This window comes from Eubalaena glacialis, chromosome 18, assembly GCF_028564815.1.
Source record: "Eubalaena glacialis isolate mEubGla1 chromosome 18, mEubGla1.1.hap2.+ XY, whole genome shotgun sequence".
NCBI lineage: Eukaryota > Metazoa > Chordata > Mammalia > Artiodactyla > Balaenidae > Eubalaena > Eubalaena glacialis.
The window spans coordinates 50,976,938-51,000,055 of NC_083733.1; the positions used below are offsets into that span (position 1 = coordinate 50,976,938).

At 41.6% G+C, this 23,118-nt stretch overlaps 1 protein-coding gene across 3 annotated transcripts in view; it reads right to left on the bottom strand.

Moving 5' to 3' along the window:
- CEP89 (centrosomal protein 89) overlaps positions 1-23,118 on the bottom strand; it is a 75,460-nt gene that overhangs the window by 6,563 nt on the left and 45,779 nt on the right. For 2 of the 3 annotated variants that reach the window (XM_061172671.1, XM_061172670.1), the window contains exons 14-18: positions 22,256-22,436; positions 9,987-10,154; positions 9,258-9,399; positions 5,073-5,162; positions 3-172 (exon numbers count right to left, since the gene is read on the bottom strand). In XM_061172671.1, the coding sequence (XP_061028654.1) occupies positions 3-172; positions 5,073-5,162; positions 9,258-9,399; positions 9,987-10,154; positions 22,256-22,436 (751 nt within the window). The remainder of the gene's footprint in view (positions 1-2; positions 173-5,072; positions 5,163-9,257; positions 9,400-9,986; positions 10,155-22,255; positions 22,437-23,118) is intronic. The other variant, XM_061172672.1, reaches the window with a different exon arrangement.

A 23,118-nucleotide genomic window follows, 5' to 3' on the forward strand; every position in this document is an offset into this window, starting at 1 on the left:
ACCTTTTCTGCTGCAGCGCCTTGTCCAGGACATCCTGCTTGTCCTGCAGCATCCGATGGAGGTGCCTCATCTCCTGCTGGTACTGAGCTGTCTTGCTAGCAAAGTCTTCCTGCTGCTCTGTCAGACGGTGACTGATGTCACCCAGCTTCAGTGCCGCCTGCTTCCTGTACCCCTGGGGGAGGAGGATGGTCTCTGAGTGAGGGGGTGCTGCCCGTGGCCCAGGTGGATAGCTTTGTGGATGCGTTCCCTCCCCACTCCTTGGCCTGTCAGAGGCCCTGAACTGAGTAAGCCCTGGGCAGGTCTGATCTGGGAGGGCAAGTCTGGTTCACAAAAGTCACATAAAGTAATAAAAAAATTTCAAGTATAATAAAACCAAATTTCTGACTTGTATCATGCCTTGTTTTTTATATGCCACAAATAAAAATTAAAACAGAAGGACCTGGCAAGGTCTGTCATACTCTTTTGGTAAACAGGTGACTGAGATAAAAGCCTGATTCACTTATTTTCCTTCTTACATTTTTATTGTATAGTACTTAAGGTTAATAGATTTCCCTCTGAGCATTTCCAAAACTGTTGTCACATAGATTCTGACTTGTAGTTCCCATAGGTTCAGTTCTCATTAGAAATTATGACATTCAATTTATACATCTCCTCTGACCCAAGAGTTAGTTTACTATACAGTTTTTACATTTCCAGGTGAAAGAACATTTTCTGCTCTCTGATTTTGTTTATTAATTTCTGGTATTTATCTTTTTGATCAACAAATGTCTGCCTTATTTCTACTTTAGGGGTTTATTGAGGCTTTTTTTTTTTTTGGTAGCCAGTCTATGATCAATTTTTGTGATTGTTCTGTATGTGTGTGTGTGTGTGTGTGTGTATATATACACACACACACACACACACATATACACACATAAATAAACCTTATAGATTATGTTGTAAAATCTTCTATATCCTTACTTTTGTATAACTTCTTGATCTGTTTTGGACCAAGAGAAGTGGATTAAAGCTCCTATTATCACTAAGTTTCCATTTCCCCTTGTATCTCCTGTAGTTTATAAAATTTGCTGCTGTGTTATTTAGTACGTAGACATTCATAACTACTATATATTATTAATTGTAGTCTTTAGCATTATTAAGGCCTCTCCTTTTTTTTTCTTTTTTGGTCTCATTTAGTGCTTTTGGCCTGAATTCTCTCTTGGCAGATGTAAAGATCACAACTATGCTTTCCTTTTGTTTGCATAAATCTGTATTATCTTCACTCATCCTTTTATTTTTAATCTTTCTGAAACACTGTTCCTGACTGTCTCTTGGCTCTGGCATGTAATAGTATTTTCCTTTATAATATAATCTAAAATTGTTTCCTGTTAATGGGTGAATTAAGCTCATTTATATTCTCTATAGGGCAGATTTGTTTGCCTCAATTTTGTTATCTTATGTTTTATTCTTTTCTCTACACGCATTTTTAAAGACTTTAATGTAGTCTGTTTTCTTTGCTCTTTTTTGCTGTTGTAATTTTGCTATTAAGGAATGAATCTCTTTTGATTCTTGTGGTTACTTTTATTTTTATGCCTTTATTTTACATGTCCTTAGTCCCCTCATTTATTTATTTATTTTTAAAATAAATTTTATTTATTTATTTATTATTATTATTATTATTATTTTTTGGCTGTGTTGGGTCTTCGTTTCTGTGCGAGGGCTTTCTCTAGTTGTGGCAAGTGGGGGCCACTCTTCATCGCGGTGCGTGGGCCTCTCACTGTCGTGGCCTCTCTTGTTGCGGAGCACAGGCTCCAGACGCGCAGGCTCAGTAGTTGTGGCTCACGGGCCCAGTTGCTCCGCGGCATGAGGGATCTTCCCAGACCAGGGCTCGAACCCGTGTCCCCTGCATTGGTAGGCAGATTCTCAACCACTGCACCACCAGGGAAGCCCCCCCATCATTTATTAAAAGTAACATAATGTTAGCTCCTAACAATCTTTTCTTCACTCTTCCTCTACTTAAATATGCTTAAGCTCCTCCTACTGAATTTTTCATCTTTAAATGATATCCTTTGACCTCAGTTATTACAGGTGACACAATCAGCAAGTTCATTCTACTTTCTAACTTCCTTCCCCCTTTACCTATCACTTTTTCCTTGGTTGTATTACTTCTACATTGTCAGGTTGTATTATGTCTATGTTTTATTACATCAGCCTTATCCTTGCTTCTTTTAAGTCTTAGTTCACAGTTAAATATATTCTTTGCTCACGAACAGTACTTTTCTGAAATTTGCCCAATCATTTCTTGGCTGAACTCAAGTTGATTGATCCTTAGGAAAGGTTTATGGAAAAAATGTTCCAGAGTTCTTATATGGTCACAGCTCTCTGAAGACCAGCCTGGTTGGATGAAAACATCCTTGAATATTCATAGATGGAATTCCACTGTTCTCTGGCATTCAGTGTTGTTGTTGAGAAGTGTGATGCCAACATGATTTTCTTTTTCTTATGTCTTGGTCTTTTGCTTGGGTGTCCAAGGTATTCTTTCTTTATCTTGAAGTCACAGGTCTTGGTGTCAATTTTCTAGGGCCATCCTGGGTCAGTTTTTCATAGGTACATAATGTGCCCTTTCAATATGTAGATTCAACTCTTCATTTATTTCAGAAAATTTTATGAATAAAAACTTTTAAGAATTACTCTTTGGAGCAGAATAAGTGCCATTGTTTTGATTTCTGCTTTAGGTAAATTGGATCTCTATCACTTTCTACTAGTGTTTTTTTTTTTTTTTGGCTGCACTTTGCGGCTTGCAGGATCTTAGCTCCCTGACCAGGGATCGAACTCGGGCCCCCAGCAGTGGAAGCATGAGTCCTAACTACTGGACGGCCAGGGAATTCCCTCTACTAGTTCTTTTTACATGTTTATTTCTGCCTTCTTGTCTTTGCCTTTCTCATTTATCCTTTATGTCCCTTATCCTGCTTTTATGATATCTTTCTCCCTGGGCTCCTTATAATTTAGTCTACATTTCTCCTTTCCTTCTATTTCTTCCCTGAGTTGTGTCAGTTCCATTTCACATCCTCCTTTGTCTGGCCATCTGTGTCTCTGCTTTTTGGCATTTTTTCCCCAGCTTTTACTGTTTTATTGAGTTTTAGCTACCTGGCTACCTGCCTACCTCCTTACTTGTCTATCTACCTACCAACGTATCAGTTCACCTTAGAGTACAGGTTTCAATTTTGATCTCCTTTGTGGCAACATTATTTCTGATGCACTTTCATCATGTGTGAGAAAATTATACTTCTGTTTTTCTTAAAGAATTTTTGTATGGAGGCCACTGAATTCTTTTGGGATGAGATGAGGTTCCTGGGAGGGTGAGAGCAATGGGTCAACTTCCAAGCTTCACACACCACTTCTCTTGCAGTCCTTTCTCTGGCTCTCTGAATCCAGCCTGGTTCTGAAATACTTCTGCCTGCAGCTCTGATTTCCCAGATCTCATCATTGCCCTGACTTCCAAGTTGATGTCCTCACTTTTAGGAGGGTTTTGCTAAGGTTTCCTGAGATGTCACCTCTGAATTTTTTTTTTTTAAGATTTTTTTTGATGTGGACCAGTTTTAAAGTCTTTATGGAATTTGTTACAATATTGCTTCTGTTTTTTTATGTTTTAGTTTTTTGGCCACGAGGCATGTGGGATCTTAGCTCCCCGACCAGGGATTGAACCCGCACCCCCTACATTGGAAGCGTGGCGTTCTCAACCACTGGACCACCAGGGAAGTCCCTATCACCTCTGAATTTTGACAAGCCTTTTCCAGGTCTCTTCTCCTCACTTTCCCAGAGATCCTGCCCTATCTGACCTGGATCTGGCTCACAGATTTCTTCTCTGGGTGACTGGGTGGAACTTTTTTATTTTTACTGTTCTGATTCAGATGAACAGTAATGAGGCAAATTCCCAAGACAAGGCCAACCGCTCTGAAGATCAGACCTTCTCTTTTGGAAATAAAAGCCAACAGGAAAACCAGGAAAAAAAAGAACAAACTATAACTGCTCTTTATTACTCATAATACTTCTATGCGGATTCCCATCATTAATAGTGTGGTGTAGTCCTTCTAGCCTTTCTGATGCAGAGTTGAGATACTGTTTTGTATACTGCTTTTGATCTTGTTACATTTTTAAAACTGTAAAATATATTATTTAATTCCCCCAATAGTTATTGAATTAATTGAATACTATGCACCAGGTGCTATTCTAGGTGCTTGGGATATACCAGTGAACAAAAACAGAAAAAGAAAAAAGATCCCTGCACTTGTTATTCTGGTCAGAATAGACAAACAGTAACCAACAAACATAATAAATAAATTACGTAGTCTGTTAAAAGGTGATGTTGTCTCTGGAAGAAATAACAAAGCAAGGATAGAGCCTAGAGATATTTCTGTATCTTTTTTTGTTTTTAAACAGCTGCATGGTATCTTATTGTGCAGATGAACCAAAGTTTATTTAATGAATGGAGAGGCGCTATTTCTTTTTTTTTTTTTTTTGGCCACACCACATGGCATGCAGGATCCTTAGTTCCCTGACCAGGGAGCAAACCCGTGCCCCCTGCAGGGGAAGCACAGAGTCTTAACCACTGGACTGCCAGGGAAGTCCTGAGAGATGCTTTTTAAAAAAAATTTTATTTAATTAATTTTTGGCTGTGTTGGGTCTTCATTGCTGCACGCGGGCTTCTCATTGCAGTGGCTTCTCTTGTTGCAGAGCATGGGCTCTAGGTGTGTGGGCTTCAGTAGTTGTGGCACGCGGGCTCAGTAGTTGTGGCTCGCAGGCTCTAGAGCACAGGCTCAGTAGTTGTGGCGCACAGGCTTGGTTGCTCCGCAGCATGTGGGATCTTCCCGGACCAGGGCTCGAACCCGTGTCCCCTGCATTGGCAGGCGGATTCTTAACCACTGCACCACCAGAGAAGTCCAAGAGGTGCTATTTCTGCCAGAGAAACTCAATACTGCTTTACTCTGTGGATGATCAGTGATACATACATGCAAAATGGGTCATTTTCTTAAACATGGAAATCTGACCCCGGGAAGCCCATTCCCATTAGGAGTGGCTAAATGTCCACTTACCTTGACTTTTTCCTCCAACCTTCCCAAGCGAATATTGCCTTCTATGATTTTGTTGAGAACTCCATGCTTCTCACTTTCTAAACATTTAGCCTACAGAGTAAAGTGAAAAGAAAAACAATGGGCTCTTAGTTTAACGGGAAAATTAAAATAATAAAAAATCTTCTGCTAAGAGTATTACTACAAAGAGTATTACCATTTTGCCACTCGTCCTGGCCTGACACCTCTCCAGCCCCCCACCTCCAGACTCCTACCCCCTGTGTGAGGGCTGTGGGCAGAACTTGGACCAACAGCTGAGGAGGGCAAGAGCCGGGAACGGCAGGCTGGGCGCCCCTCCTGGGTACAAACGGAAAATCTGAGCCCCTCAAACAAGGGGGATGTGAGCTTCCAGGATACTTCTCCATTCTTGGGGAATATACCATTCCTTCCATCATATCCAAGGAACAAGCGCCAACATGCAAATAAACTTCTCACTGGACTATTTGAAAAATTAACAAAATTAAGGCTAACTTGAGATGAACGCACAATGCCATTCTCCAAACCAAATGTGACGGGCAGTAGATCAAAGAGGGATGTCACTGAAGTGGAATGATTTAGATTAATATCCAGATGGGACATGAACTACTACACACTATAAATTAACCATTTCAAATGGTAAAATTTTTTTAAAAAGTAAAGGTGAGCATTCCTTCTAAGGTAGTACAGTAGTGACAAGTGATTTTCTAGAAAGGAAAACTAAGACCCAGGGAATTAAACTTGCCGCAAGTCACAAGGAAACCCATCCTAAAGGGATTCGAAATGAAGATGCCAGTATCAATAAATTACTATATAAGGGGCTCTCACAAGACCCAGGAGACCAGGACATGGTAAGGTGAGGGTGCACGGCCAATAGTCCCACGACAGGGCAGAGGCAACAAGTACCACCCCCGAACCCCAGCTACAGAGGCTAGTCTTGGGGCTGCCAGGGGCAAGGAGCCTGCAGGGCCAAGGGGACAGCAGTCCGTATGCACACAGAGGTCCCTCATGGTGGGTGGAGCCAGGGCAGGCTGAAAGCAGCTCCCCCCGCATCTGGAGGGTCTGAAGATTCTAAATCTGAGCCTGGCTTTCAGGCCATAATAACAAAGGTCAAGGCGGGAGGAGAGAACACATTTTATTAACAGTCTGTTGGCTTAATCTGTAACTTTTAAGTATTTGGACAAGCAGTATATGGCCTCCATTTGTATTTCCATCCTAGATCCACAAATATGAGGAGTGAGCCTAAGGGGACCGTTTGATGGTTGAGCAGGTTCTTGACTTCATCATGGAAGCCTGGGATGCTCTCTGGCCCAAACAGGAGGCACAGGGCCTGCCTCCTGGGGGAACCAGCATGTCCCACCCTGTAAACAAGATGGCCCTGACACGAGGCAGCCAGGTTCCCATGAGTGTTTGCTAGATGAACGCGTTTGCTTGGCACTTTCGATTTTTCAATAAGCTTCTGTGTTGCCCTCGATATCCCAGTGGGTAAGCTCAGGAGACACAGCAGAAGAGGAAATGGGCACTCAGCACTGGTACAGAACATGCCAGAGACTTCAGCACTTGGGTTGGGATAGTGACCTCTCAGGAGGGGACTACTGGTTCAGGAGGTCTGAATGCTTTTAAGGCTCCTACCATGGCATGTCAAAGTCAAATTGCCTCTAAAAGACTCGGGGAAGGGCTCAGAAATCACCAGTAATGTATAACCACGCTTACCACGCTCCTACCAGCAACTACTATAATTAAAAAAAAAAAAAAATTTGTAACATTAATAGAAGTGCAAAATGGAGTCTCAAGACTGGCTTAATTAGCATTTCTTTTATTACAAGTAAAGATCAACATTTTGCCCCAAGAGCTGTATACTATTTATATGTCCTCTTATGTAAACAATGGCTAAAAGCCTGTGTCCATTTTCCTATGGAGGAACTTAACATCTTTCTAACAGATGGGAATAAGCCTGTGACACATCCTGACAGACTCTCTGCCCCTCAATCACCCTGAGGAAGGGGGGAGTTACCTCCACGTTGGCTGATTTCTGACTCTCACAGAAAGTCTGCTGGGCTCTTGGAATGACATGCATTAAATTATTACTTCTGATCCTATGCCACCAGAGATTTGCAACATTGCTTAAATAAACAGGTTTAAATGTACATAAGCAATATGTATTCAAAGTAGAAAAATCATAAAATGCAGACAGGTAAAACAGATGTTTAAAAAAATCACCTGTCATTTCACCATTTGGAGATACAGTTATCTAACTCACCATTATATTTTGTGGTAAATTCTATCAGACTTTTTTCAACACATAGCTCGGCACAGCATCTGTCTTCTTTCACTGCACAACCTGCTGTAGATATCTTTTAAAATCAGCGTGGAGATGTGAGGTCATGCCCACAGCATCACTCTTGCTGGCTGAGCAGTGCTCCATCATCAAGGGCAGGGATCGCCAACCCCCGGGCCACAGACCGGTACTGGTCCGTGGCCTGTTAGGAACCGGGCTGCACAGCAGGAGGTGAGCGGTAGGCGAGAGAGCGAGTGAAGCTTCATCTGTATTTACAGCCGCTCCCCATGGTTCGCATTACAACCTGAGCTCCGCCTCCTGTCAGATCAGCGGCGGCATTAGTTTCTCATAGGAGCGTGAACCCTACTGTGAACTGTGCATGTGAGGGATCTAGGTTGCGTGCTCCTTATGAGAATCTATTGCCTGATGATGTGAGGTGGGGCTGAGGCAGCGATGCGAGCGCTGGGGAGCGGCTGCAAATACAGATTATCATTAGCAGAGAGGTTTGACTGCACAGAGACCATAATAAATGAATTGCTTGCAGATTCATATCAAAACCCTATCAGTGGGGCTTCCCTGGTGGCGCAGTGGTTGAGAGTCTGCCTGCCAATGCAGGGCACACGGGTTCGAGCCCTGGTCTGGGAAGATCCCACATGCCGCGGAGCAACTAGGCCCGTGAGCCACAATTGCTGAGCCTGCGCGTCTGGAGCCTGTGCTCCGCAACAAGAGAGGCCGCGGTGGTGAGAGGCCCGCGCACCGCGATGAGGAGTGGCCCCCACTTGCCGCAACTAGAGAAAGCCCTCGCACAGAAACGAAGACCCAACACAGCCATTAAAAAAAACAAAACAAAACAAAACCCTATCAGTGAGCGGCAAGTGAAAACAAGCTCAGGGCTCCCACTGATTCTGCATTATGGTGAGTTGTATAATTATTTCATTATATATTACAATGTAATAATAATAGAAATAGGGCTTCCCTGGTGGCGCAGTGGTTGAGAATCTGCCTGCCAATGCAGGGGACATGGGTTCGAGCCCTGGTCTGGGAAGGTCCCACATGCCGCGGAGCAACTAAGCCCGTGAGCAACAACTACTGAGCCTGCGCGTCTGGAGCCTGTGCTCCGCAACAAGAGAGGCCGCGATAGTGAGAGGCCCGCGCACCGCGATGAAGAGTGGTCCCCCCGCTTGCCGCAACTAGAGAAAGCCCTCGCACAGAAACGAAGACCCAACACAGCCAAAAATAAAAAAAAAAAAAAAAAAAAAAAAAAAATAGAAATAAAGTGCGCAATAAATGTAATGTGCTTGAATCATCCTGAAACCATCCCCTGCCCACCCTGGTCCATGGAAAAATCGTCTTCCACGAAACCGGTCCCTGGTGCCAAAAAGGTTGGGGACCGCTGATCTGGGGACCACCAATAATGGACTCAATTCCTTTCCTCAGGACTGGTGTTACTAGAAACAATGTGGGATGAGTACCCCTGGAGCTACCTCTTTGTGCCCTTTCAACTGTGTCATTGGGATGAACTCTATTTAACCTGTCTAGGATTCTTACGTTTCATCTTCAAACAGGGACTGCATTAAGACAACTTTACAGAGAGAATATAAAGATGCACCTGTGTGTGTAATAGAGGCCTTATGACTACTGTTCCCAGTTGAATGGACTGATTCCATTAGTTTACCTTCTAAAATATCATTTGTCAGTATTTAAAAGTTTGGGTTATTTGCTTTTCAAAAATGTTTTTCACTGATGGTTGAAAAATAAAATTTTGGAGAACTTGAAAATTTATGGTTGAAATGTAAAAAGATGCAGCTTTTTATGGATCATTAAAAAAAAAAAACCTTTAAAATTATGTTTGCATATTAACTTGCAGCATACTTGAAGTAACTGAGGAAACTTACCAAATACATAAGATTGTCACGTTCCTGGGTTATATTCTCTGCCAGGACAACAAGATTTGCCAGGTACTGGTGAGCAGACATTTCGTTTTCCATGGCTTTTTCCACCTGCTTTTTGAAGACATCAATTTTCTTTTGAGATCTCCTAGAGAGGTCCCCCAAATGGTGGAATAAAAAATTCATTAGCCTGCATGGCCAGGGCATAGTGAATATCTGTATTATAAAAATAGCAAGCATGTTAGCATTTAAGTGTATTTTGCAGTAACCTAAATCTTCCATTTAGTTTCAAGGTGAGAAGAGGTAACTGAATTTAAAGGAAGCATAATTACTGACTCCAAGCCAAGTCAATAGGAATCACAAAATGCTTAACACACTTAACAGACTAATACATATTATTCTATTAATTTTTTGGCTTGTGTTCTTTAAAAGATATTTTTGAAAAAGGAATCCAGTAATCCCTGGATTAGACTTTTGGGAAACACTTAGTAAAGAACTTCTAGAACTTGCAGAGTCTTAGGGTCAGCATTATGACTATCAACCGTAATTGAACAATAATGTTGGTTAACGTTGGTCATATTTTATATTTTGGTATTTAATAATCTCATTTATCCCTTTCCATTTCATTGCCAATATTAGAAAAAGAAAAGATAAAGAATATGAAATAGAATATTCAATTGTCTTTTTTAACTATTTAAAAGAAAAAAAACAGCTTAAGAAAAAAAAAAAAACCACCTATTTATTTTCTGTGCCTTTTCGAGTTCAGCTTCCAGCGCCTTGTTTTTAGCCGTCAAATTTTTCTTCTCTAATAGAAGGCTCTTTTTCTGCACTTGCAGGGCTGCCAACTTTTCCGTCAACTCTTCCATCTCAGCATTTTCTTTCTCTTCTTCCTTCTGCAACTGGCTGATGGACAAAAATATCACAAGCCTGTATCCAGTACACCGAGGTTAAACGAAGCAGCCACTGCCAGGCAGTGATAGCACAGCCCTCCGGCCTGGATGGGCCCTTTGGAGGCCTCTGTGGGAACATCGTCATCCAGTCCCTGGCAGAGCTGGTGGGGAGCTCCTGGAGGGCAGCAGAGAGGGCGTAGCTGGTACACGCTGCTTTGACGGTAATGATCTAATCCCTTTTTCTGCCCACCATTTTTGCTTATGTCTGTGTGTGTATGTGTGTATATATATATATACATATACATGTATATATATATGTATATATATATATACACACTTATTTATACTCCCTCCAGAAAGAATTTAAGACAGCTTAATTTTTTACATAGTTATAATTGCCCCTCCTTCAAATCCTAATGCTAAAACAAATTTTATTTCATACTAGAATAATTATGTTTTTCTGATAAAAGAAACAAAAACAAGGAGGGCATACAATCAATATATAATTCTGGCGAAATGATGCCTGAGAGAAGAGTTATCCCTTCATTGGTTCTCTTGGTCAATTTTCACGAAATAACTGAGACCGAAGAGGTAGGGCCACACACACACAGAGGCTGCCCAGCATTCTGAGTGATGGGGGTCTCCCAGGGCACCACGTGGGGTTTACTACTTCCTGGCTGGCTGGCTGGCTGGCTAGTGAACAAGCCTCACGCTGCATGTGTTTGGGGCCTGCCTCACTTGCCACACAATTTCAATGACTTCAGCCTAGGTTGGCTCCCTGAACACCCAGTCAGGAATTTTCCAGTCTCCACTGCTTTCTAGTTCACTACTCTTAGTTAGTCAAAGAGCAGAGGACACACCTGGACAAAAACCACAGAATTGGGGTTTGAATTAAACTCATCTTTTCTCTTTTCTCTTTGCTGTCTTTTGATTTGATTTTAGAATTTTATTTAAAAGTATTTTTGCCGCTTACCTGACACCAAAATCAATCAGTTCACAAAATCAATCAAAAAGTTCACAATGAAAAGCAACCAAAGACAATAGGAAATGCTGGGAAAGTGCTGGTGGGCGTGCACAGCCGCCTCAGAGAACAATATGTCAAAATCTAGAAAATGCATTTACGCTATGGCCAAACAATGCCACCTCTAGGTATGTATTTAGGGAAACCGATAAACCGTACAAGAAAGTTTACTGGGGCATTGCTTAAAGGAACAAACTTAGAAACAATTTAAACTTCCATTAATAGGCTAAGTAAAATGCAGTATTTCATATGATGGAATACCACCATGCAGTTAAAAAGAATAAACTCTAGGACTTCCCTGGCGGTGCAGTGGTTAAGAATCCACCTGTCAGTGCAGGGGACGTGGGTTCGAGCCCTGGTCTGGGAAGATCTCACATGCAGTGGAGCAACTGAGCCGGCAAGCCACAACTACTGAGCCTGTGCTCTAGAGCCCACGAGCCACAACTACAGAGCCTGTGTGCCACAACTAGTGAAGTCTGTGCGCCTAGAGCCGGGGCTCTGCAACAAGAGAAGCCACTGCAATGAGAAGCCCGTGCACCGCAACGATGAGTAGCCCCTGCTCGCCGCAACTAGAGAAAGCCCGCGTGCAGCAATGAGGAACCAACGCAGCCAAAGGAAAAAAAAAAAAAAAGAATAAACTCTATGTATCTATCTCAACATGGAAAGATGTTTGAAAATTGAGTGTAAAAAGTGAAGATACTAAAAGTATGAATTCATTTATGAACACATAAAACACACCAAAAAAATACTATGTCATTCATGGATACATGTAGAAATAAAAAACAGATTGGAAATACAATTCCAAGTTTATGATAGTAATTGCTTTTGGAAAGCCAGGGAAAACAATGGGACTAAAGATGGTGGTTAAAAGGGGCTTTAGCTGTATTTCTAACAATATAGTTCTTAAAACAAACAAAAAAAGGTGGAAACAATTTGCACACACATACAAAAAGTTAACACTTAATATTTGGTGGGAGAAATAGTTGATTAAAAAAAATTTTTTTAAATAAAATGTTTCCTAGTCCATCCCTAGGGTCTCACTCCCCAGAAGAAACATCTACTGACCGTTTCTGATTTTAGTTCTTCTGGTGAAAAACCATGACTTAAATTTTTAAATTGTGAAATGTAATATAGAAAACTATACAAATGGTAAATGCATATTTTAACAAACAATTATAGTGAACACCCACATAATTACCACACAGGTCAAGAAACAGAACATTTCTGGTACCCCAGACACTCCCATGTGTTCTCCCCCCACAACCCCCAGTCATAGAGTCCATCCTTAATCATCTCTATAGTGTCATCGCCTATCTATGCATCACTACAGCTCAGTTCAGTTTTCCAGTACTGGAACCAGATATAAAGGGAACCAAGACCCATAATAGGTGCACAAAGGGACTATATGTACTTTAGTGTCATTACGCCTCTAAGACTCACCCGTCGTTTTGTGTGGCTATAGAATATTTCATTGTATCAGTACACCAAACGCTATACATTCATTTTCCTGTTGACAGTCACTTGGGCTATATTCTGCACACACACTTGCAGGATTCTCTAGGGCAGTGCGACTCAAAGTGTGGTCCTCAGATGGATCAGATGGGCAGTCTCCAGCTCTCTCTTACTCATCCACAAGATAAGCACAGAAATTGAGAAAATGGCTCCAAAACTTTCATAGCATTTTAACATTGCCGTGACATCTGGGCAGTCTGAAGTGAGTGAACGCATTCTGCTGAACAGCAGCTTGGGTGTTGTCAAGTTTGCAGAGAGAGAAGCATGTGGTAGGAGCCGCATACTTGTCATGTGCAGCAGGAATACATAACAATGTATGATTTTAAGGTTAATTTATCAACTATAACTCAAGAATATATAAAAACCAGGGCTTCCCTGGTGGCGCAGTAGTTGAGAGTCTGCCTGCCAATGCAGGGGACACGGGTTCGAGCCCTGGTCTGGGAAGATCCCACATGCCCTGGAGCAACTGGGCCCGTGAGCCACAACTACTGAGCCTGCGCGTCTGGAGCTTGTGCTCCGCAACAAGAGAGGCCGCGATAATGAGAGGCCCGCGCACCGCGATGAAGAGTGGCCCCCACTTGCTGCAACTAGAGAAAGCCCTAGCACAGAAATGAAGACCCAACACAGCCAAAAATAAATAAATAAATAAATTAATTTAAAAAAAAAAAGAATATATAAAAACCAGAATTCATTTATTTCACTGAAAAATAATTCAACTATTATTTTACTGGACACACTGACCTGGATTTACGATAAAGGGTTAAAGAAGAAGGCTGAAAATACAAAGACTTCTTTCTGCTTCCAGCCAAGACAGAGTTACAGAGACCAGATTTATTCAGCTAGAAAACCAGGCGAAACATAAGAAACAACAGTTTTCAGACTTTGGACACTAAGCAGTACAGGACTGTGATCCCTGGGAGGGAAATAACACGGTGAGTGCTACGACTGCTGCAGCTTACCGCCTGGCTGCAGTACAGGGAGGGAAAACCCAAGCCAAACCCAGTGGACTTGCTGAGTTGAGGAGTCAGAGATCAGAGATCAGAGAGGCCAAGGCAGCTAGAAATTGTGGGCGGAGAGGAGGGCGTTCCAGGGAGAGAGGAAGGGCTCTGGAGATCTTTAGGCAGGGTCACCACCAGTCTTTGGCTGACTACTGATCTGCACATGTATGAGAGGAAACTACCTGAGGCCGAGGAAAGAACCACGAGAAACAAGGAGGCAGAACAATTCCTGACATTCACCAAGAACTGGGAATAGTGCATGAGCCCACCAGCCAGAGTAGAAAGATCTTATAATATAAGGGAGATTGGCAATAACCCTTAGAAGGGTATTACTGCCTTTGTAGTAGGGTTAAACTAGCCCTGACTAAAGGCTGCTTTGGGCCTACCCTAACAAAAGCAAGTTTTGAAAGAATCCAACTACTGTCTAGTAACGTAAGTGTGCACTAGAACAAAATGTAACACTATTCAAAGCAATGCACTAAATCTAGCATCCAGCAACACAAAATCTACAATATTCAATATCCAATCAAGCATGGGAATAAGCAATAAAATAGGGTCCATGATCAAGAGGGGAAAAAAAAATCAACAGAACGGATCCAGAAGTCAGAGAGATGATGGCATATAATAGAGAATAACAGCATGGTGAGGAGAGAAATGAAAAATACAAAAAAGACTCAAATGGATCTTCTAGTGATGGAAAAAAACAAATGGAAGAGGTAAACAATACGTTGGATGAGAATAAAAAGATTAGACACTACAGAAGAAAAGATTAGTGAACTTGAAGACGAGCAATATAAACTACCCATTTGAAGCACAGAGAGAAACAAGAGCAGGAAAAAGAAATGGACGGAGCATCAGAGGCCCATGGGACAGTATCAAGTGGTCCCAGGAGGAGAGATGAGAGAGGGAAAAACAGAAAAGAATATTGAAGAAATAACAGCTAAATTATTTCCAAATCTGATGAAAAATATACATCCACAGCCCAAGAAGCTCAATCAACCTAAAGCTGAATAAACATAAAGAAACCACACCAAGGTACATCCTAAGTAAATGCTAAAAACCAGCAACAAAGGAAAATTATTAGAAGAATTTGAATTCTAGTTTTGTCTGGATATATGCCCAGGAGTTGGACTGCTAGATCATATGGTAATTCTACTTCTAATTTTCTGAGGAACCTCCATACTGTTTTCCACAGTGGCTGCACTAACTTACATTCCCACCAACACTGTAGGAAGGTTCTCTTTTCTCGACACCCTCTCCAGCATTTGTTATTTGTAGAGTTTTTAACAATGGCCATTCTGACCAGCATGAGGTGGTACCTCACTGTAGTTCTGATTTGCATTTCTTTAATAATTAGCGATGTTGAGCATCTTCTCATGTGGATATTAGCCATTTGTATGTCTTCTTTGGAGAAATGTCTCTTTAGGTCTTCTGCCCATTTTTCAATTGGGTTTTGTTGTTGTTGTTGTTACTGAGTTGTATGAGCTGTTTGTATATTTGGGAAATTAAGCCCTTGATGGTTGCATTGTTCGCAAATATTTTCTCCCATTCTGTAGGTTGTCTTTTCATTTTGTTTATGGTTTCCTTTGCTGAGCTAAAGCTTGTAAGTTTGATTAGGTCCCATTTTTTTACTTTCATTTTTAGTTCTATTGCCTTGGGAGACTGACCTTAGAAAACCTTGGTATGATTTACGTCAGAGAATGTTTTGCCTATGTTCTCCTCTAGGAGTTTTACGGTGTCACGTCTTATGTTTAAGTCCTCAAGCCATTTTGAGTTTATTTTTGTGTATGGTGAGAGGGTGTGTTCTAATTTCACTGATTTACATGCAGCTGTCCAACTTTCCCAACACCACTTGCTGGAGAGACTGTCTTTTTCCCATTGTATATTCTTGCCTCCTTTGTCAAAGATTAATTGACCATAGGTGTGTGGGTTTATTTCTGGGCTCTCTATTCTGTTCCATCGATCCACATTTCTATTTTTGTGCCAATAACACGCTGCTCTGATTACTGTAGTGCAAAAGTCTATTATTATTTCTAATGATTTATTTGCAGATCTGTTTTCTACATATGGAATTCTATCATCTATAAATAATGACACTATTATTTCTTTCTTCCCAAACTTTATAACTTTTCTTTTTCTTGCCATGTGCACTAGCTACCGTTTAGCAACCAATGTTGTTTATGCTGTTTAGAAATGGTATCAGAGGGCATCTCTGTACTGTTTCCAGTCTCAATAGGAAAGCTTGCAACATTCCACCACTGAGAGTGACATTTACTGTAGTTTTATTTTTCAGCAGAACCATTAAAGAAGTTCACATCTATTACTAATACTGTTTTTAGAGTTTTTACATCTAGATTCATGAGTGAAAATGAAATGTAATTTTCCTTTCTTATACCATCATTGTTGGGTTTTGGTATCAAGGTTATATTTACCTCATAAAATGAATTAGAGAGCATTAACTCTTTCTGTTCTTTAAGAAGTGTTTAGGTGAGACTAGAATTATTTCCTCCTTGAATATTTTTAGAGCTCTCTTGTGAAGGTACCTAGGCCGGTAGTTTTCTTCAAGGGAAGATCTTTGGATTCAATTTCTTTAATGACTAAAGGAATATACAGGTATTCTTTTTCTTTATAAGTCGGTTTTGACAAGTTATATTTTTCAACGAATGTGACTATTTCATCTAAATTTCCAAATGTATTGGCATGAACTTATTTTTAAGTGCATCTATTTGATGGATTGAACCTTTTATCTCTATGAATTGATCCTCTTTGTTATGTGGAGTCTTTACCTTAACATTTATCTTGTCAGATGTTAATATAATTTACCACCTTTCTTTTGGTTCGTGTTTGAGTAGTATAGCTCTTTCTGTCCTTTTACTTTTGAACTTTCTGTGTCCTTATGTTTGAGATGTATATCTTAACGACAACACAGAGTTGCTGTTGAGAGTTTTGGTAAACTACTCCGTGATACTGCTGCCTTGGCATCCATTTTGTGTGGCCAAGCGGCCTGCAGGGGTCTTGAACTGACACTAGCCCCGCTCTGGAGCGCAGGCCCTATAACAGCCGGCAGAGTCACAAGTCAATGTAAGTTCCTGATATGACTCCCCCAACGACCCTCCTTCCTCACCTCGCAGGGCCTTCCCCTCATGCGCCCTTTAGGTAAGAACCCCCTCTCCCCCTTGGAACTTACCAAAACCCTGCTCTTTTCTGGTTTGAATTGACCAATTGGTCTTAGCCCAGGAAGCCCAAAGCACTCCACCCATGGACCCTAATAAAGGCATGTGCCCCAGGTCCTGCGGCTTCTCTCTGCCTGCACCTGCCTTGACCTCCCACGTGGCCCCGCGAGGAGTGCTGTGTACCTCCTCCAGGACCTGTGAGTGATGAGCTTCTCTATTTCACTTTCCCTACTACCGATATATTTGCTTTTAAATCTAACATTTTATTTTGTGTTTTCTGTTTTCCCACTTGTTCTACCTTTTCTTGACATCATTTGGATTACTTTTTAAAAAAATCATTCTTTCTTTCCCTAAACTAGTTTAGAAGTTAAACACATTCTGTTCCCAGAAATTTCATCATGCATATTTTCAAACTATAAAATCAACACCTTTATCCTCTTCTGAATGATACAGACTTTAGAACACAAATTCCATTTACCACCCTCACTAATTATATGCTATTTTTGTTGTACATTTTAATTCTATGTATTTTTAAGTCCCCAAAGATTTATCATTATTGGTTTATAGAATCAACGTTCATTTACATTTATCCACAAATTTACCACTGTATTTTAGTTCCTTCTTGCTTCTCAGACGTCCCACCTTGAGTTACTTTCCTCCTCCAGACTTATGCCTTCTATACCCTCCTTTAGAATTGCCTTTAATGCAGGTCTGCTGGTGGTGACACTCAGTTTGGGTTGGAAAATACCCTTATTTGGCTTCCCTTCTGAAAGGGATTTTTTCTGGTCATAAAATTCTAGGTCGTCCAGGGTTTGCTTGTATCCAGCACTCTGAAGCTAACATTCAAGGGACCACAGCACCCCTGTTAAGAGCCTGCTGCCGCTGAACTCCTCTGAAGGAAACCGTCCCGGTCGGGCTAGCACAAACCATGTATCGTCATCTTCGGTTGGGGAAGATTCTCAGCTATCCTATCTCTAACCACTCCTTTTGATTTAAATATATCCCTATGCTGATTCTTGTCTCCAATCTAGTGGTACCTCAACCTTTGAACACTCTATGTCATCCCGAACTAGTTTTGCTTCTGACCTATTTCAGTTCACTATTTCACAGTTCAGCTATGTCTAATCTGTAGTTAAGCCCATCCACTGAGTTTGTACTTTTCAGTTCTAAAAATTCTATTTCTTCCTTTTCAAACCCACTATTGTCACGTTTTATAGTTCCCTGAAGACAATTTGGAGCTTGTCTGTTCTTTCTTTAAGCACACAGCCACCAGTTGTTTTATAGTCTTTGTCTGATCATTCTGGGTTCTGTGGGTCGTTTTAATCAACAGCTTCAGAGATCTGGAAATGCCCTTCAACTATTAACGTCTCCCTTTCCATTTTCTTTAATCTCTCTGTGATTCCTGATGATCTGAGGCTGGACCTCTTGGATGGGTCTTCCATCTGTTATCTTTCCTCTCCATTCCCAACTGTTTGTTTCCTGATGTTCTAGGTGAATCCACAAATTTATCTTTCAGCCCTTCTACTGATGTTTTTTGAAAACTCTGGTAATCGTTTTTAATTTCTCTTAGTGATGACACTTTTTTTGCCATGGCATTTTATTCTTTTAAACTCTCCTTGGGAGGTCCCGGATGGCCTAGTGGGTTAGGATTCCGGGCTTTCACTGCCAAGGGCCTGGGTTCAATCCCTGGTTGGGGAGCTGAGATCTCGCAAGCCGCCTAGCGCGGCCAAAAAACTCTCCTCAGGTGTTTGTGTTATCTCAGTTTCCTTTGAAGTGAGTTTCTCTGCTCATCTAGGTCTCTCTCCATTGCAATTTTCCCCCTACACCCAGTGCTCCTTGCTGTTGGTCCCATCTAGCCGTCTGTTCTTACTTTCGGATGAAGACTGGGTATCTGGTGTGCACTGTAGTAGGGGACTGTTCTGTCCTGGCGCCTCCCTGAGCAGACACATCGCTGACTGATGACCAGGACTCCATCTCTGTAGGTGAGTTATGTGAATAGTTGGCTTCACTTTAGGATACAGGACCCCCCAAAACCAGGATAAGGAAGGCTTGCCTTTTGCAGATACCACTAGTCACCGCAAACCCTTAGCTCTCCCCAAAAGAGTTTGCTAAATTTCTTTAGTGACATAGGTTGACACCCGGTTTCTCTCCCATCACCCAAGCTGAGTAAGCTCGAGCTTTCTAGGCAATAGTAAAAGCAAAGAGCAATCTAAGCTTCAAGTTGTAACCACCAGTCTAAGTCTAAGCCAACTGGACAGTTCACTAGGAAGATAAGCGTCTGCCGTTTCCTGCATCACAGTTCCTTCCAGGCATGGTTGTCAATAAGTAGAACAAGCAAGACAAAATGGATAAGCCACTCTGGGTTTATCATCGGCACTGCCTTCAACAGGATAGGAGAACAACACATATGCACCATACCTAGAAGCTCACCGAGCACAGGTTCAACCCAATGTTTTTCTACATAAATAACAATCTTTTCTTCATGACCTCACCTTTGCCTGAGGTACAACCCTTTCCTAACTCAGACCCACCCCCATTGTAGGAGCTAGTTCAACAGCCGCTCTGCTGCTAGTTAATAATTCCTCTTTTGTATGTGGCGTTACCTCTATTATGACAGCAGCATGGGAAGGGCTCCCCCTCACTGAGGCAACCAGAGGGCAAGTGCACTGAAGCCTCAGAGGCCCTTCTGGCACCTTTAGCCTAACTCCAAGGTGTCCTTGGCTCCAAGGTGTCCTTGGCCCCTGTGTGTAGTAGCCCAGACCAAAACACTCAGAGTTTCCTTCTCCTTATTTTGCCTATTTTTCTACCAGGTCTTGGTACCGCCTCTACACACTTCCCTGAATTCACATATTCCGTCTCTGATGAATCCATGCCCCTCTTCCCACGTTACAGATTTCCTCTCCAAGCAAACACTGCCCCTTCCAAGAGCGCCAACAGGCCAACACCCCCACCTCCACCCTCCTCATTCCCCTATTCCCTACCCCACCTGTCAACTCGGAGCCCAAAGCCTCTCAGCAAAAAGCTGGCACAAAGACTTTCCCCCCTGCAGCATAAGAACCTGACAACCCGCTTTTCTGACTGTGACGTAAGTGCCCGACATTAAGCTTTTGCTTGCTGAGGCTTCCATTTCAAAGACATTCTTCTCGAATAAACATACTGCCGGCCGCACAACTAGACAGAGAGCCAGGCCGTCTTACCCATAAGGTTCCCCTTTTAGAAAGCTCTGGGTGACCTAGGTAACTGACCGCTTCAGTGGCCCCCTTCCTGCACCCAAATTCCTGCTTTCGCCAGTAAAGAGTGAACCCGTGAAACCCTAGGCACTTCACCCTTGACCCCGAAAAGGGCAGAATCGCAGGTCCGCGCTGTCTCTCTCTCTACCTTCAACCTTGTTGTGTGGCCCCAGGTGTACCGTGAACCCTCCAGGACCTGTGAGGAATGAAACTTGTTTCTTCAGTGTTTCCTGATGGTGCTGCTGGGGTGCATCTTACAATCAGAATAAGAACCGTAAGGGCCGGCCCAGCCAAAACAACACTTGGGCGGGGCTGGGGTGGGAGGGGGTGGCTGGCCACAAGTAGGGTGGCCCAGGTGGGTGCTTCAGGCATTGCTATCCGACAGCATCACTACTGACAGGCTGCGACTAGCAGGAAACACCTCCCAGTCCAGTGCCTTCTTAGCCACTACACTCCTGATCCAGTTTCCACTTAAAAGAGATTTGGTGGCATGTTTGTTTCTTCAGTGACCACATCTCCCATTGCCTTCACTCCCATTGCCAATTAGTGGTTTCCTTCAGAAATTTTTTGTACATTTTATACTCACCTCTAGGGGGCTATTAGGATATGTGGTTATGACGCATTCATAAAAAAAAAAAAATCAGCCACAGGAGTGGGTATTTGAGGAAAATAAAATCATAAAGATGAATATGACTTCAAAAAAATTTCCTTCCTCTACTGGAACAGAAAAGTAAAGTACAGATCTGGCCCAGACAGCATGCAATAGTATAGTCATAACACTGGGTTCCTGCACTTGTAATCATCAGCATTTACTGATACACCAAGCTAAGCACTTTGTGTGCACTAACTCATTTATTCCCCTGCATCAACCACCTTGAGCCAAAAGCCCCACCATTTAAAAAATGATTTCTTCTCTATTACAAAAGTAATATGTATTCATAACAGAACACTTGGAAAGTAGAGAAAACACAAAGAAAATTTACATTACATTACTCATTATGATAGTTAAGTTTATGTGTCAACTTGGCTAGTCTATGGTGCCCAGTTGTTTGGTCAAATACTCGTTAGATGTTTCTGTGAAGGTATTTTGTAGACGTGTCTAACATCTCAGTCAGTTAACTTTAAGTAAGGGAGATTATCCTTGATAACATGGGCAGGCCTCATCCCATTAGTTGAAGACCTTATGAGCAAAAACTGAGGTTTCCCAAAGAAGAAAGAATTCTGCCTCAAGACTATAACATAGTCTCAGGTTCCAGCCTGAGTCCCCCGCCAGCTGGGCTGCCCTGTGGAGTCTGGATTTGCCGGCCCTCACAACTGCATGAGCCGCTCCTTAAAATAAATCTCTCTCGCTCTCTCCAAATATACATATACATATCCTATTGGCTGTTTATTTGGAGAACACTGACTGCTGTAATTTCACTCACACCCATAATTTCACCTGCCAAAGATAATTTCTATTACTATTTTTCCATTCTTCCAATCCTTTCTCTATGTACGTATGGTACATAAGTAATTTTATATACATATATGTAATTATACAGACACAGACAGACATACACACATGAGAGTGATGAACTCGTCCCAGTCATCTTCGTTAACACGAGAAGTCCCACATCCTGGGAAACCCCTCAGTCCCAGGGAAACTGGGATGGTTGGTCAGCTTAATACACACACACACACACACACACACACACACACACACACACCTTTTTTCTTTTTAAATAAAATTGCAATCATTCTGTACATACTGTTTTGTAACCTAATCTCTTCACTTACAAATATATTGTGGTTATTTTCCAATGTCAAAAATATTCTTCTGTGACATCATGTTTAATGGCTGCACTGTATTTCATTTTATGATTCTATCCTTTCATTTCACCAGTTCCCCATTACTGGAGATCTAGATTTCCAGTTCTACTACTTTAAATTGTCTTTGGATCTAAAAACAAGAGAGGCTGGAAGAGTAGGGGAAAAAATCATATACATACACACAAACTGTAGACCACAGCCCTCAAGGACGGCCTTGTTCTACTTTAATAAAATATTTTCCATTCTTAGTCTTGGACACCTGTGCTGGTGTAGCTAAATGACCCAAAACAAGGGGGAGCACCCTCTCCCTACCTGCCTATAACAACATGCATGGTGACGCATTAACTCTTGAAAAGACATTGAGTCCTTACCTTTTTAATTCATTTACAATTGAAGTGTGAACTTCTATTGCAACTTTGCTGTCCAACTGTAGTTTTAGTTCCTGGCATTCTGTCCTTAAAGTTTCCAATTGCTCCTTACTTTTAGTTAGCTCCTTTTCTTGGCTCTGTGTTTTAGTCTCCAGAAGCATTAGCTGTTTAGTCAGTTTAGAAACTGAAACACAAGAGAGATGGATAAAGACTTGGTACAGAAGAGCTAATAAAGCATGATTACTGATTACTAATACTAGTGAGAGCTTATAAAAGATGATCTTTAAAAAAAATGTGCTGGCGATTTAGAAATTAATACCAAAGGCTTTGTACTTAGCAATTACTGTCCCTATATTAAGTAGTCACTAAATATACACTTTCTTACTGGGGATCAATATACTGATATTATTGTTAAATATATAATATTTAACAAGACATGATTCCAGTCTTCAAGGAACTGACTTTCTAAAGACTGAAGCCTTAAGTCACACACAGATGTACAAGCGTACATCATGATGTCGTCCCTAAAACTGCAAGATTTTCAAGATTTTAGGGACATCAAGTATGGCCCAACTAAGGGCAGAATTTGTTTTTCTTCCCTTTCTTCATTAACTTTTTATGTTTAGTGTCCTACATCTAAAGTAAATCATAAATATGTTCATCCTAAGGGACATGGAAGTATGTAATATTAAGACACTTCCTGGGCATCTCCTGAAACTAGCACTCAGAAGTATTACAGCGTAGAACTCTAAATCCTTCTGTTCTGTGAAAACATTTAGTTGATCGAAATGAATAGCTGTTTCTGGGAAATGGGAAAATAACATGGGCAGCTGACTGAATCACACAGGCCAAAATAATCATCCTAC